The 15,594-nt window shown below is 40.8% G+C and overlaps 1 protein-coding gene across 4 annotated transcripts in view; it reads left to right on the top strand.

Moving 5' to 3' along the window:
• STAT4 (signal transducer and activator of transcription 4) overlaps window positions 1-15,171 on the top strand; it is a 32,937-nt gene extending 17,766 nt beyond the window's left edge. For 3 of the 4 annotated variants that reach the window (XM_081872964.1, XM_081872965.1, XM_081872962.1), the window contains exons 12-24: window positions 687-704; window positions 797-890; window positions 1,989-2,033; window positions 2,995-3,078; window positions 3,758-3,856; window positions 4,899-5,034; window positions 5,493-5,545; window positions 7,461-7,555; window positions 11,065-11,201; window positions 11,686-11,877; window positions 12,626-12,692; window positions 13,201-13,309; window positions 14,682-15,170. In XM_081872964.1, coding sequence (XP_081729090.1) covers window positions 687-704; window positions 797-890; window positions 1,989-2,033; window positions 2,995-3,078; window positions 3,758-3,856; window positions 4,899-5,034; window positions 5,493-5,545; window positions 7,461-7,555; window positions 11,065-11,201; window positions 11,686-11,877; window positions 12,626-12,692; window positions 13,201-13,309; window positions 14,682-14,708 — 1,156 coding nt within the window. In that variant the 3' untranslated portion in view covers window positions 14,709-15,170. Of the gene's footprint in view, window positions 1-686; window positions 705-796; window positions 891-1,988; window positions 2,034-2,994; window positions 3,079-3,757; window positions 3,857-4,898; window positions 5,035-5,492; window positions 5,546-7,460; window positions 7,556-11,064; window positions 11,202-11,685; window positions 11,878-12,625; window positions 12,693-13,200; window positions 13,310-14,681 lie in introns of all 4 variants that reach the window. The other variant, XM_081872963.1, reaches the window with a different exon arrangement.
• The last annotated feature ends 423 nt before the right edge of the window (window positions 15,172-15,594 follow it).

Consider the following 15,594-nt stretch of genomic DNA (forward strand, 5'->3'; position numbering starts at 1 on the left):
TTCTATATAGTGAGAAGGTGGGGAGGGGTATTACTCAGAAGGGTGGTGGGAATGGGTGATTGGCAGATAGCTGCGATGAGCCTGTTGACGATCATCGCAGCTATCTGCCAATCACCCATTCCCACCACCCTTCTGAGTAATACCCCTCCCCACCTTCTCACTATATAGAAAGGTCCGGTGACTTCTGTTTCAGTGTATCTGAAGAAGTGTGCATGCACACGAAAGCTCATACCTAGAACTAACTCAGTTGGTCTTTAAGGTGCTACTGGAAGGAATTTTTTTATTTTGTTTTGACCATGGCAGACCAACACGGCTACCTATCTGTAACTGGAACTATTTTTGGAAGCCGAACGTTTGACGGGGCTTCTGCAGCTTCTGATTGGCTGCAGAAGTTTCCTGCAGGCAATCAGAAGCTGTTCTTTGGTTTATGAATGTTTTGGAAGTTGACTGCACCAAACAAAACAAAATAGAGAACCATGACAATAAAATTACTGTATCTCACTATGGATTCCAACTCCGCCACTGCTGTTGGTTTTCTTTGAGTTCTCAATTTCCAGGTATACTTTGAATAAGCTCTGAACATGCTCTGAAATATCAGAAACATGAGTCAACCTTTGTGCTTTAAAACACATTCTTTTAGTTCAGCGCAGTAAATTACTTTGGGTTTTCTTGTCTTTTTAATTCAGGAATGCTTCTACTATAAGGTAAGACAATATAAATGATGGAACTTCTACAACAAACACGTGTTGCTCCCTTATTATTTTTCTGCTGCTGCTTACTGGGATGTGTCTTCTAGCAACCGCAGATTTATCCTTTGTGGCACTCATGTAAAAGCAATGAACATGGATGAATCTGCAAATGGGAGCCTTTCTGTAGAATTTCGTCATTTGGTAAGGCAATACTTCATTAATTATGTCCCAAAAATGGAGAAACAGATGCAGGTATGTGGAGAATCTAACCCTTTCCTTCCCTGCTGCCCAGTGCTTTTTTAAAATAGAAAAATAGGTGAAGGTAATTACCATGAAGTTGTTACAGCAAGAGCCACACTTTTTAACAACAACAACAACAGCAACAACAGTGCTGGTACTGCGTACCCTTGAGTACCCCTGGGGGGAAGCACTGCCGCTGCCTATTCTGAACCTGGTGTTTGCTTTGGAGGTAATTCCCTAGTTGGGTCCAGTGCAGGTGAGGAAAAGGGATTTCCCTCCAGAATCCAGTTGTGGATAAAATAGTTAAATTTCCCCTCCGATTCTTGCTCTGATCCCATTCACTGATGCAATTTGCATTTTTTCCCCTTCCGATGCTGATTTTTAAAATTTAACAACCACAAAAAGCAGACATGGCAAAATGCATGGAAATTGTGAAATCTGTTTTTGAGTCCCCAAGCTAGAACACTAAACGTCTGATCCAATGGCATAGGAAAATACCAATACAGTGGTACCTCGGGTTAGGTACTTAATTTGTTCCGGAGGTCCATTCTTAACCTGAAACTGTTCTTAACCTGAAGCACTACTTTAGCTAATGGGGGCTCCTGCTGTTGCCGCGCCGCCAGAAGCGTATGTAACCTGAAGCATATGTAACCCGAGGTACCACACTGTACAGTGGAATCTCTTTTTTTAGTGTATCGGAAGCCAAACACCAAAAAACTGGAAGTAATTATTTCCGTTTTTGAACGCTCCTCAGAAGTCGTACGGCTTCCACTGCATGTTTTTATTTTTCCCCTCAATGGATTTTGCCAACTGCCCATTGTTCCTCAGTTTTTGAACGTTTCAGAAGTCGAACAGTTATCCAGAACGGATTACATTCAAAAACCGAGGTTCCACTGTATTATAATTATTCTTTTGGAAGGTTTTTGTCTCCACCAGAGGGCCCACTCCATGCTTCTTTGATTGTCATCAACTGAACACAAAAGTACCCATCACTACCAATTTCTGTGAATAAACACTATTGTATATTAATCTCAGTCTTGATTTTTAACCTTTTTTTAGCAACCAAAAGAAATGAAATCATGTACTGGAAACAAGGGCAGTGAGGTAGGAAGATTTAATCATTTGGATTGTATTTGTAGTGTGGCATAGCTGCCCTGTTGAGTTGAAGAAAATGTCATTGTCCATATTTATCCATATAAGTTAAATATAAATTTATAATGGCCATATAACGCATGGCACACCAATAGTTTACTGCTTAAAATGAATGAATGAATGATAAAAGTCCTCCCCCATCCTACCTAAATTGAGTCAGAGTTTTGATTTTGAGAGAGAGGGGAGATAAGCAATTGCAGCTGAAATGCTATCATGCTCTGTTATTTTCTTTAAACAATGGCAACATGTGGCAGAAATATTTTTATCAATAGACCTTCTCAGTGCTTTTTTTCAAAAAAAATGTTTAGGGGTACTCTCATTTTCCTACTCATATTGAAATACTGCATCTCAATGAGGCCAAACTTAAATTCAAAAAATGTTTAGGGGTATGTGTACCCCTGCGCCCCCCCCCCAAAAAAAACAAGCAGTAGACCTTCGAAAGGGCAGCGATAATTTATTTCTGCCCATTAGGGTTTAATAGAAAAGTAGCTTTGGGGATCCAGCTTCTGGATAAATTGATTCATTTCACTTTCCTACAAAATAAAAATAAAATCTGTAAAATGCACCCCTGATTTTGAAATTAACCATTTCCACTGGAATTTAAAACCTGAAGATGATATTTTTGCCATTACTGAAAGCAGCCTTCAAATAGCACAGTTAGGTTTTTTAACGTTTTGAGAAGTAAGATGCATCACTCAGCAATTTTGTTTTGTTCTTGTTTAAATTAAATTTGGAAATGCAGGAAACTTCAGAAGCAAGAATAGTGGTGTTGGAATCCACAATGCATCTAATCCTGTTTAACAAAATTTCAAAATATAGTAACTTGGTTGTTTGAGTTGCATTCCAACTCGCTCATGTTTAGTGTCATATGTGTTTCAGATATTTTTTATAAAAACCTTTTCTATCTCTTCAGGGCCCTCAAATGGTAACTGAAGAACTACACTCTATAACCTTTGAAACACAGGTCTGCTTATATGGTCTGACAATAGACCTGGAGGTAAGTGCTCTCAGTATATATTTATATAAAGTGGCCTATAAAGGAAAACTGTACAGTCATACCTTGGAAACCGAATGCCTTGGCTCCCGAACAAATCAGCTCCTGAACGATTGAAACCCAGAAGTGAGTTTTCCGATTTTCAGAAGCCAAACGTCCGACATTGCTTCTGATTGGCTGCAGGATGCTCCTGCAGCCAATCAAAAGCCGTGCTTTGGCTTTTGAATGGTTCTGGGACTCCTGGAATGCATTCTGGAACGGACTCCTGGAATGCATTCTGTTCGAAAACCAACATACCACTGAACCTAGAAACAGTGGTCTGTTTTACAAAATGCTAAGCCCTTGTTTGTTTAACAAATCACAAGTTAAACATAAGTTGACCCACAGCAATGACTTATTTCTCCAAAGTTCCATTTGTTTTCTAGCTCCTCATGTATCCTGCCTTTGTAGCTTGGGTTTATTGGTTGGCACATGCCACAAGTAGCCCTCCATGTGGAGTCCAGCATAGAAAGCTGAATTCCAACTATACTGATTACCTGCAAAAATCAGCAAGAGTACACCTACCATACAGCATTTTGACTGCAGCATTTTATGACATTGCATCAGTAACTTCTAATGCATTCAGTTCAAAACTACAGTCTGTTCCATATAAACAATGAAACCTATGCATCCTTTTCCTCAGACGAGTTCCTTACCAGTAGTGATGATTTCCAATGTCAGCCAATTGCCCAGTGCCTGGGCTTCTATTATCTGGTACAACTTGCCCACAAGTGAACCACAGGTAGGTTTTATATAGCAAAATTCCTGTTTTTCATGAACTGGGTATAGAAGCACAGACGGCTTCTTTCCCATGATGCATCTTTCCCACAATTCTCTTAAGAGATACTCATGACATTTGTGTATCCTTATTGGTACTTGAAAGATGATGCTCGTATGTTCTGAATTCTTTTTAGTCTATATTTACTCGTTCTTAAGATCTCCAAATAATGTATTGGGGGAATGTTGTAGATACTAGGAGAGGATATATTGATTTAATAGTATCCTCCCTAACTCACGCTTGTGAGTCGGCAGCAGAGTGCATTCCCCAATATATAGCAGGAAGCTAGTTGGTAGATTTGTTTGACTCTGTTTGCTTAAGCAATCCAATCTGGCTTTGTCCAGATTGGGTTCTGTTCCTGACAAGTCCCCTTTCATCCCTCCTAAAAAGAATAAAGACACAACAGTCTTCTTTTAAAAGTAATAAGTTTACTCACATTCAGTTCGCAGTTGAATCCCTGAAGGCAGGCTTTAGCTTAGAGTTACAGAAAAGAGAGTGCGTTCATCTCACATAGGGATTTGAGCCCATGTCCTTCTGGCTGAGAGCCAGCAGACAGCAAAATACCTCAGTATCAGAAGAAAGCAGCAAAAGAGTAAGGGAAGATGGCTGCGTGACAGGCCCTTTTACAAGGTCACCCAGGGTCACGCCCACCTACCTGGTCACACACAGAAATTGGGGTCGTCTTATTCACGGAAGGTGAATGCATAGGGGTTTGGGCTCTGGCTCTGGCACGGGCAGCCCAGGTTCGGATTCTGGGCTTGGGCTTGGGTTCAGGTTCTGGTGTGGGTGGCCTGGGCTCGGGTTCTGGTTCTGGATTTAAACCCAATATCCTTAATTTTGGGTTCAAAAAATAGGGGTCATCTTATGCATAGGGGCATCTTACACATGTAAAAACATGGTACATTTCTTCTACTGCCCTTTGACATTTCAGAGTTCCCAAGACAGCTCACATATGGAAACAATGAGTAGCTAACAGAATTCTGTGTTAACTTTCATTTGGCTGCAGAACTTGGCTTTCTTTAATAATCCACCACCTGGCACTTTGAATCAAGTCTTGGAAGTACTGAGCTGGCAGTTTTCATCATATGTTGGCCGTGGGCTCAACTCTGATCAACTTAGTATGCTGGCAGACAAACTTACAGGTGAAACTATAAAGCAAATTTTCAGCATTAATTCTCTGAGCCAAACTGTGTCCTGTTGTAAATCTGGCCAGCCCTAACATTAGGTGGACTGAGGCAGTTGCCTCATGTGGCAAATGCTGTGGGGAAATGGTGGTGAGATATTGGAGGACAGAACTGTGCATACTCCATGGTCTATCCTACATTTCCTAAATTAGCTTGCTACCCTGATGGGCGGAGTATAAATAATAAAATTATTATTATTATTATTATTATTATTATTATTATTATTATTATTATCAGCTTCTTCTTTGCTGTTTGGCAGGATTTTGAAACTCCCAGATTGCTTCATAGTACTTCAATCTTTAGTCCAACTGAGAAATTGTGCTTGTCTTTTTAAATTACGGTATTTCAAACTGTGATATTTAAAACAAACATTTTGGAAAGATGTTGGCCTCACATTTCTCCCCATTAAATTTTAGGACTGCAAGTTAGTTATGGGGACCATCAACTTTCCTGGTCAAAGTTTTGTAAGGTATGTCATTGTTAAGATGTTTCAAAATGTTGCTTGCATTCTTGGCCATGTTTGTACACAAGTCAGATACTGAAGCACCATAGGTCTTTCCAAACACTCAACTTATTCTCCAAGCAACTATTTTAGTCTTTTCATGATGCTTGCTTGTGGGGCCGGCCCATCCATGAGGCTATGTGTGGAAACTGGCTCAGTTGGCAGGATCCACAGGGGAGCAGATCCAGCCTTCAAGGGCATGCTATTTTGTAGTTCAGTTCAGATGCCTAAATGTCTTGGGCCAACCCTGTTTGCTGTATAGCTTTTGAGTAGCAAAAGTGCAGCATCCCATCTGCAAGTAAAAAGGGTAGTGGTGCAGCCTTGCTTCACTGGTGGGTGAATAATAGGGATTTGGGGAGAAATTCAATTCATTTTGCATTTAAATGTGAACTTGCATAACTCACACTTCCTGAAACTCAATACCCAAAATGAAGCACAGCCATTCTTTGAAAGTCACACTTCTTGTGAATTTTGCTAATCAGGTAATATGTACAAAAATGCATATGTGAGGGTAAAGTGCACATATAAATCCATAGATTAGTGAAAATAACATATAAATGCATTTATTATATTTTGAGAAATTGCTTTGCAAAAACCGCTTTGAGGTTTTTTACAAACAAGCTGTATATACATTTTATGAAATGAAAACAGAGATTTGCACTGTTGCTGATGAATTTTCATTAACACTTATTTTAAAATGAGATCACAAACTTATGCAGAAATATGGAGAAATGAACAGAAGAATGGTAAAAAAAACAAGTGGCTAAGTGAAACTGAAATTGACATATTCACCCATCCCTAGTGGATAGGATACTGTGAGGTTTTGTTGTTTTAAAAAACTCAGAAGTTGAAGAAAGGGAGCTTTTAATTCTAGCAAAGAGCTCCACAACATTTCAGGGATGCAGAGGGTTTCACTGTATATTATGTACCTATATGGTATATAATAGCCTTTCTCAAGCTTGGATTCCCAGCTGTTGTTGGACTACAACTCCCATCATTCCTTGCTAGCAGGGCCAATGGTCAGGGATGATGGGAGTTGTAGTTCAACAACATCTGGGGACCCACAGTTGAGAAAGACTGGCATATAGAGTTTCATTGTTTTGTTCTCACTTCTATTTGATTTTTCTTCTTTTGAGAGAGACGGGATAAGAGAGGAAATATGGCATTATGATTTTAACAAATATGAAATAAAAGTGCTTTATTTGGCACAGTGTTAAAAGACTATAGACTAGGGATGAATCTACACTGGTCGGTTATAACGCAAAAAATGTGTTATGAAAGTGTGGCACCAGAAGGCATTGCAGAGTCACAATGGGAATGGGAAATTGCATTGAGAGCTATATGACATGGTTTTTAAATAGCTTTTATTAGCGTTTTTACAGATGAGGGTAGATCCAGCCTAGAAGTGGGGAACCTTTTCTAGTCCAAGGACCATGTTCCTTCACAGATAAACTTCTTTGGTGGCGGGGTATGTGTGTCACATGTGGTGGGTAGTTCCACAAGCAAAAGTGGGTGGAATAATGAGTGTGTGACTCTTTGTATCGTAAACACTTACTATATTTTTAAAAAGGAAAAATTTGTTTCCTGCTTGGCAGGGGGTTGGACTCGATGGCCCTTGTGGTCTCTTCCAACTCTATGATTCTATGATTCTAGGGGAAATAGCTACTTATAGACTGGCTTTGGAACGTTTGATAGCAAAGTGTAGTCTCATATGCTGACGAAGGGAGCTAAAGACTGTTGAGAAATAGTATCACAGGTGACCTCCAGTAGTCTGCAAATACCAAGTGGTTGTTTTTGTTGGAGAATAAGTCTAAAGATAAAGGTTACTGGTACTATATTGAAAACTTAATTTTTCTGTGTATCTAATTTGTTCTATAAACAGGAACACTTACCTGGTAAATCATTTACGTTTTGGGCATGGCTAGAAGCAATATTGGAGCTAATTAAAAAGCACATTCTTCCACTTTGGATTGATGGGTGAGCAGCATCTTGGTGATTGTACATAAACTGGCAACGGGGAATTTTGTGTTGTCCTTCCTGTTTGTTAAGTACCGTATTTTTTGCCCTATAGGACGCACCGGCCCATGGGCGGGGAATAAAGTGGGGGGGAAATATTCCACCCCCCGGCACGGGGCTGGGGCAGGGGAAGCCCGAGCTTCCCCCGACCCCAGAAGGGAGCCAGAGCGATGCCGAAGTTGCTCTGGGAGCTTGCCGGGCTGGAGGGATAGCTTCCTGAAGTCTGGAGAGCGAGAGGGGTTAGTGCGCACCGACCCCTCTCGCTCTCCAGGCTTCAGGAAGCTATCCGCAAGCCGTGGGAGAGCTGTGTGACTTCGCGCAGCTCTCCCACGGCTTGCGGAGAGCTGCCTGCACCCAGAAGCCTGCAGCGCGCTGAGCTCAGCACCCCCCCCAGGCTTCAGGCTTCGTGCAGCTCTCCCATGGCTTGCAGATAGCAGCCTGTTCTGGGGGCTGGGGGGAAATAATTCCCCCCCCTTTATTCCCCCCCCAAAAAACTAGGTGTGCCCTATGGGCCGGTGTGCTCTATGGGGCAAAAAATACAGTATATACAGAACACTGCACCAGCAGAGATAGAAAGAGAGGGAAACCCAGGCTCCTTCTGGCCTTACTATTATAGTCAGCATGACCTTGACAGAAAGAGATAACAGAACCAGTTTAAGCCAGCTGTACTCAGCCTCTCTGAAGGAATAACCCAAACATCATGAACCTTCTGCTTTCATGAACCTTCTGCTTCTTTATTTCACACAGAGAAGCTTACAGAACCCGCTTGAATCAATTAGAATAGGAGAGATCACTACATATCAGATCAATACTTTCTGTACTAAGAAATGCAGACTGACAGTCCACATGTATTTGAATTTGTATATAAGGAGCAACACTGGTGTTTCCTGTTAGTAATAATAATAATAATAATAATAATAATAATAATAATAATAATAATAATAATAATTATTTATACCTGCCCACTTAGCTGGGTTTCCCCAGGCAATCTGGGTGGCTCCCAACAGAAATTAAAAATACGACAATTAAAACATCAAACATTAAAAACTTCCCTAAACAGGGCTGCCTTCAGATATGCTCTAAAAATCAGTATGTGATCCTTTTTGTGTTTGTCCCTGTCTTCTAATTTCCTAATTCTCTTATGTTGATTAAGCATCAACAGGGTTCTCATTTTGTGCGTATTTGGGGGATCAAAAGGGGATAAAACAACATGCCTCCATTCAGGGGTACACCGGAAATAGTTTGGAGCACAGCCAGGAAAACAAAGAAAGGATTAAAGAAGTAGTGGGCATGGAAAAGAGAGAAGCAGAAATGGATATTGATCCACTCACCCCAAAACACCAAAACAAATGTTCTGTGCCCCCAGTTTCCTCCAGTGTATCTGATTATCCCTGTATCCAGTGCTATTTTTCTTGCAAAAGAGGTCTCACCATGAACACCTCCCTCATTCTCTTAGAATGGCAATGGCGCCCCCCTGAGAGGTGCTGGAAATGAGTTCAGGCAGAGAAAAAGCCCTGCTGGTATTGCATAAACCCAAATTCACTTGGGGAAAGCATTGAGACTGGTGCTATCGAAAGGGTAAGGCAATGTGAGCTATGCAAATCAAATGGGAACGCAAACAGCTGAAAGAACATAGTAAACTCTGGCGTGCACAAGCCCCAATTGTAATACCTGGCTGTTTTGCTGCACCAGAGCAACACTATGATTCACCCGAGTGCACAGATGAAAATGTCATTGCCACTCAGTTCCAGGGAACTTCCAGTGGAACCTTGCAGTTCTGCAAGAGGACAAAGATTAACCACAGGAATTTCTGCCAGGAATATGTGTGCACACAGCCACCATTTATTTCAGATGTATTTGCAGTTTTTGTTAGCCAGTTTAAGCATTTTGCTTATCCAGCTGGTTGAGAATTCAAGCCAAACCACTTATGACCTAAAAAAAAAAATAGTATCCATGATCTGATTTTTTCTGAATTTTTGCTCCCTCATATATGTGTGGTTTAACTTGCCTCCTGGAAACTCCTACTGACCCTGCTGGAGGGAAAGGAAAAGTACTGAACCCATTTCCTACTCCCCATCCTTCAGGTTTAATAGTTGTTGTTGTTGTTGTTTTAAAAAATCCTGCTTATGTCTCCACAAAGACTCAAGGTGGTTAACAAAAGCAGAGTAAAACAAACACAATCCTTTTTTTTTAAAAAAAAAAAAAAAGGTAATATGCATTCAAATTATAACATTAACAATACCTAACTCTTGACAAATTTTAGGTTCACAAAAAGCATCATTGGATTGAGTCAGCAAAAATTGCATAATTAACCAAAAGCCTTTAAAAAAAATCCAGAAAAATAAAATCATTACAAAAGAATTTATATACGTAAATATGAAATATAATTTCATAATATCATGTATCCAGATTTTTAAAAAGATGATTATTGTTTAAAGAGAATTGTATACACCATTTAGGTGTCGTTGGTATATGGATACTATATCATGTATCCATATTTTTTAAAAGATGGTTACTGTTTTAAGAGAATTGTATACACTGTTTAGGTGTCGTTGGTTACTATTATATTTTAAGCAGAAAATGTGAGTGAAAATAATATATAAGGTTAAACATTGCCTTGCAAGTAATTAATTCTGTTCGGTGCATGTCCTTTGCTACACCAAGAATCTACCAATCTAGCAAGAATACTACCAAGAATTACATTTATAATCCTCATCACCTGACCAAAAACCTATTTAAGAGACTATGTATTGAAAGTGCAGAAATATTTACTGCAATGGGTTGCATTTTTGTTTTGTATGGAAGTTTATCACAGGGTCATTGGCACCTGAATACTGATCATAGGGCCTTTGCTGATCCCTCTAGAGACAAGCATGATGAGGAACCACCGGTCTGCCAAAAACTACTTCAGGAGAGCAATATAGAATACGAAACAGAATAGCAGAAAAGCCGTAAACATCCCATTCAGCACCACTTCCCTAATAAAGTTCGGAGCTCCGTGCTGCAGTTTGAATGTAAAAAGTTGCAGGTGACCAGCAATTACATGTGTTTGCTGCATAACATTTTGCCTGGTTCCTAAAGGGGTAGGCAAGTTAGAACTAGTCCACACCAGAGCAAACTGTGGATTCACACTGGTCTGTTTCTCCTTTAATGTAAAGACATCCATAAGACATTCTTCATTCAGATTTCCTCCCCTTGAAATGCAGGGATTTTCAATCCTTGGAAAGTCCAAAATGTCCAGGATTGTAAACCTGTGTATTTAAAGTGGGAAAGGTCCAGGACAACACTGGGATGGGGTCCACATTTTGCTCTGGTGTGGTCAACAAATTGCAGCAACAACTAAGTGTTTGTGGCACCTTAGAAAAATTCTTTAGTCCCCAAAAGCTCTTCGTCTTTAGCGTGCCACAGGATTTTCTGACAAGCATTGTGCACATATAAACCTATTTCTTTTCCTCTTTTTCTTTTTACAGATGTATTATGGGGTTTGTAAGCAAAGAAAAAGAGAGAAATTTGCTCAAGGACAAGATGCCTGGAACATTTTTATTGAGGTTTAGTGAAAGCAACTTAGGAGGGATTACTTTTACCTGGGTATCGCGGTCAGAAAATGGTATGTGCTATAATTTAACATGCTGAACGCTGCACTCCAGTCCCCTATCGCCCTTATCCACGAGTTCAAAAAGCAATTTGGGAAATGCACGCTAGTGGCCTGGCCCCACCCTCCCTTTTCATCTCACATGCCAAATTGCCAGTACCAAACATTTTAGGATCCTTTTTAGATCATTCGAATGTTGCTTTTAATGCAAATCTCAGTGCTACCTTAACTACAGATGTAAGATTAAATAAAGACTTCGGTAGCTTCTTTGGACCTCTTTCTCTGGGTTGCAGTACTCCCCTATAAAGTGTATTCAGTTGGTACCTTAACAGGTTAGGACGAAATGGATCTGTTACTTGTCTCAGCTCTCAGCTGGCCAGCATTTGTGTATTTGGCATTTTTATTATTTTAAGTGAGTTTGTGGTTCTTTCCATTTGACAAAAAACAACCTGCACTCAACTATCTGTCTGCTTATTCATAACTATCTTGTCCTTCACAGGAGAAGTGAATTTCCATTCTGTTGAACCATATAATAAGGGTCGTTTAACTGCGCTGCCATTTGCTGATATTTTACGAGATTACAAAGTTATTATGGCAGACAACATTCCTGAAAACCCACTGAAATATCTCTATCCAGATATTCCCAAAGACAAAGCCTTTGGAAAGCACTATAGCTCTCAGCCAAATGAAGGTAGGATATTGCTTAAATAATAATAATAATAATAATAATAATAATAATAATAATAATAATAATAAATTCCCCCACCATTTTACATGAAAACTGCTGAGCATGCAAACTCCCGATGCTCATGCTTGCCACATTTGTTCTTTAAAAACAGATTAGACTTGTCCATTTTTAATTACTTCTTGTGGTGCACAAGACATCTTACAATCAAAGCAGTAACAAAAATACAAACCGAAACTAGCAAAGAAGAAAAAGCAATCTGGCTTGGCAAAAACAGTCACTCCCCGTCTCCCTCACAAATGCGATATTAAATGGAACGTTCTCTGCAAGATTAATTACTCAACCAGACATACAAAAACTGTATGCCCCGTCACAAGCACAGATCAGAAAGTCAAATGTGGTTAAGCCCCATCCTAAGAACTTCTGGAGCAGCCTTTAACATAGGAAGCAGCCATATACCGAGTCAAACAATTGGTCCACCTAGCTCAGTATTGTCAGTTGTGGCTGGCAGTGGTTCTCCAAGGTTCCAAGCAGAAGCTTCTCCCGTCACCAGTACTTTTGGCCAGGACTTGAGCCTGGAACCTTGTGCACGTGAAGAATGTGTGCTCTGCCTCTGAGCTATGTGTCCTCCCCCACCAGCTGTCTTCAGTGAAGAATAAATTCACCCGGCTGCACTGCTGAATATGCACTTCTGGTTTCCTAGATGGGAGATTTAATGTCCATAATGATGTTGTTGTTGTTGCTTTTAATTTAGCGCCAAGGCCTATGGAAGGAGGAACCAAAGGTTACGTCCCCTCTGTATTTATCCCAGTCTCCAAAATGTGAGTCATGCTGATTAAGTCGCGTTTCCCAAACTTCTTAGTGTGGAAAGTCTGGCATACCAGTCCAATTGGTATGTTGCTCTTCAGCAGAGGAAGTGACATTTCTTTTGCTGCTTTGTCTTGGAACCCCTCTCCTAAAAAGTGGGTGAACCATCCAGGATTTATGGGAAGTGAAATTAGAGTACAGTGGTACCTCGGGTTAAGAATTTAATTCGTTCTGCAGGTCCGTTCTTAACCTGAAACTGTTCTTAACCTGAGGTACCATTTGGGGCCTCCCGCTGCCACTGTGCGATTTCTGTTCTCATCCTGAAATAAAGTTCTTAACCCGAGGTACTGTTTCTGGGTTAGCGGAGTCTGTAACCTGAAGCATCTGTAACCTGAAGTGTCAGTAACCCGGGGTACCACTGTATGTGCCTGAGGCATCAATTAAGCTCAGTCCCTTACAACAGTATCTGCTTCTCACGTATTACTCATTCAAGATGTCATTTTTGTCTCTCTTTTTTTAAAGCCTGAGTGATTCCACAGACCCACCTTCTCCATCAGACCTTCTCCCCATGTCTCCAAGTGTCTATGCTGTTTTGAGAGAACACCTGAGCCCTACTGTAATGGAAACTGCTGTACGTTCCAAGCTTAATTTCTTCTAAACTTGTGGTTAACAAATGAAGAGTTGCTGTTAAGGAGTGTATATTTTAGAATACAGTCGTACCTTGGATCCCGAACGCCTTGTGAGTCAAACGTTTTGGCTCCCAAACGTCACAAACCCGGAAGTGAGTGTTCCGGTTTGCAAATGTTCTTTGGAACCTGAACGTCTGACATGACTTCCACGGCTTTCTGCAGCCAATCGGAAGCCACGCCTTGGTTTCCAAACGTTTTGGAAGTCGAACAGACTTCCGGAACGGATTCCGTTCGACTTCTGAAGTTCCACTGTACTGGACTGCGCAAAGCTTTATTGTCACTAACTTTTTCCCGCTGTTGATAAAACGGCACTAAGTATGTCAGCACTGGTTATCAGGTACTATAACGAAAGAGCTAGTGACTGTGTTCTTACATAATGTGAAATGAAATGATGGCTTAATGCAAATGGGTGGTCTCTCTCTGAGCAAATTGCAGCCGCTTTGTACCTGTTCTTGGCTCCCACTCAGGTTGAGAGGGGGACAGCTTAACAGTGATTCTGGGTTCAGACAGCACACTAAGCCAGCCCCTGCTAAAAGGACAGCATTATAGGGAAGACTGAGTAGTTTGTCAGGAGGAGAAGAGAATAGTACTCCAAAACACTTAGCTCTTCACATGGTTAGGAAGCAATAAACCATTTCCAAATAAAATTCTTGCAGCCGCTCTTAAAAGACTCCCTGCACATGCATGTATGTTTGCTACCTTGCAGCTCCAGAAACTGCTTACATTTTAAGGAATTATGCAAACACTGCACACAGCACCCTGATAAATGTATGCTTATAGGAGAAAATTTCTACATTTATAACCAAACTACTGTATCTGTAGCCCTCAGTAGGCTGCAGTTTCTTTCGCTATGATGAATAGTTTTGTATAATTTGCACATTCCTCCACCAACTAAGGAAAAGACAACACTTTGCTTATTTAGTACTGTTTCCTCCGCAGAACTGATACGGCACAAACTTCCAAAACGAAGCTGGGTCTTTTAAAAATGATTTTAAAGATCAAATTGGGCCTCTAATCCTCAGTGATATTCTCTCCCCCCCCCCCCCCCGCGCGCGCTGAATTAATTGGGTCAACAGTACCATTGTGCCTTCTTCATAACGTAACATCTGGATTTCACACCACAGTAGAAAATTAGGTCAATCTTTCACAAGAGGGGAACAAATAGATCTTTTGTTTGCTTCAGCTTTCAGTTTTCAGATACACATGTGGCATTTTCATTTCCAGCAAGCTGTAGTTCAACTTGCATTTAAGAAAAACAAACAGCAACGAATTTCCACAAACTGATTGATTCTTCTTCTTCTTCTTCTCTTCCAGTTAAGTTCTCCATATTCAGCTGACTGACGATTCTAAAGTGCATATGTATGTTTTTAAACAGAAACATTCCTAAGAAGATGTTTTTCTAGTTCCCTTTGTAGATACTGTATCTGTACCCTGTGGAGCACAGATGGGGAACCTGTGGCCCTACAGACGTTTCTGGAGTACAACTGCCATCATCAATTACTGTTAGTCATCCTGACTGGTGTTGATGAGAACCACAGGTTCTTCATCACTCCTCCAGACACACACAATTGTCTTTGACCAAACTCTGTTTTCATAAATTAAGTCAATACAGTGGTGCCCCGCAAGACGAATGACTCGCAAGACGAAAAACCCGCTAGACGAAAGGGTTTTCCGTTTTTGAGGTGCTTCGCAAGACGAGTTTCCCTATAGGCTTGCTTCGCAAGACGAAAACGTCTTGCGAGTCTTGCGATTTTTTTCGCTCCCCCCTTTTTCTAAGCCGCTAATAGCGCTAATCCGCTAAGCCGCTAATAGGGTTGCTTTGCAAGATGAAAAAACTGCTAGACGAAGAGACTCGCGGAACGGATTCTTTTCGTCTTGCGAGGCACCACTGTACTTGGCCTGGTTCAGACATAACACTAAGCCATGGATTGGGCCCAAAGAACAAACTGTGATAAGCCTCTGGCTTGTGCACCCCACCCCTGCTCTCCATGGTTTACCCCGAGGGATAGCTCAGTCAATACAGCATGAAATGCTTAAGCTCAAGGTCATAGGTTCAAGCCCCTTGTGGGGCAAAAGATTCCTGCATTGTAGCAAGTTGAACTAGATTGTACTTGTGGTCCTTTCCAACTATTCTATGATTCTCTTCTTCTAGTCCTGGCTTGTTTGAACTAAGCGCAGTGAACATAAATCCCCATTTTCTCAGTTTTGCCATAACAGAAAGCTGCAG

The sequence above is a fragment of the Podarcis erhardii genome, assembly GCF_964252035.2.
Source record: "Podarcis erhardii genome assembly, chromosome: 1".
Lineage (NCBI taxonomy): Eukaryota > Metazoa > Chordata > Lepidosauria > Squamata > Lacertidae > Podarcis > Podarcis erhardii.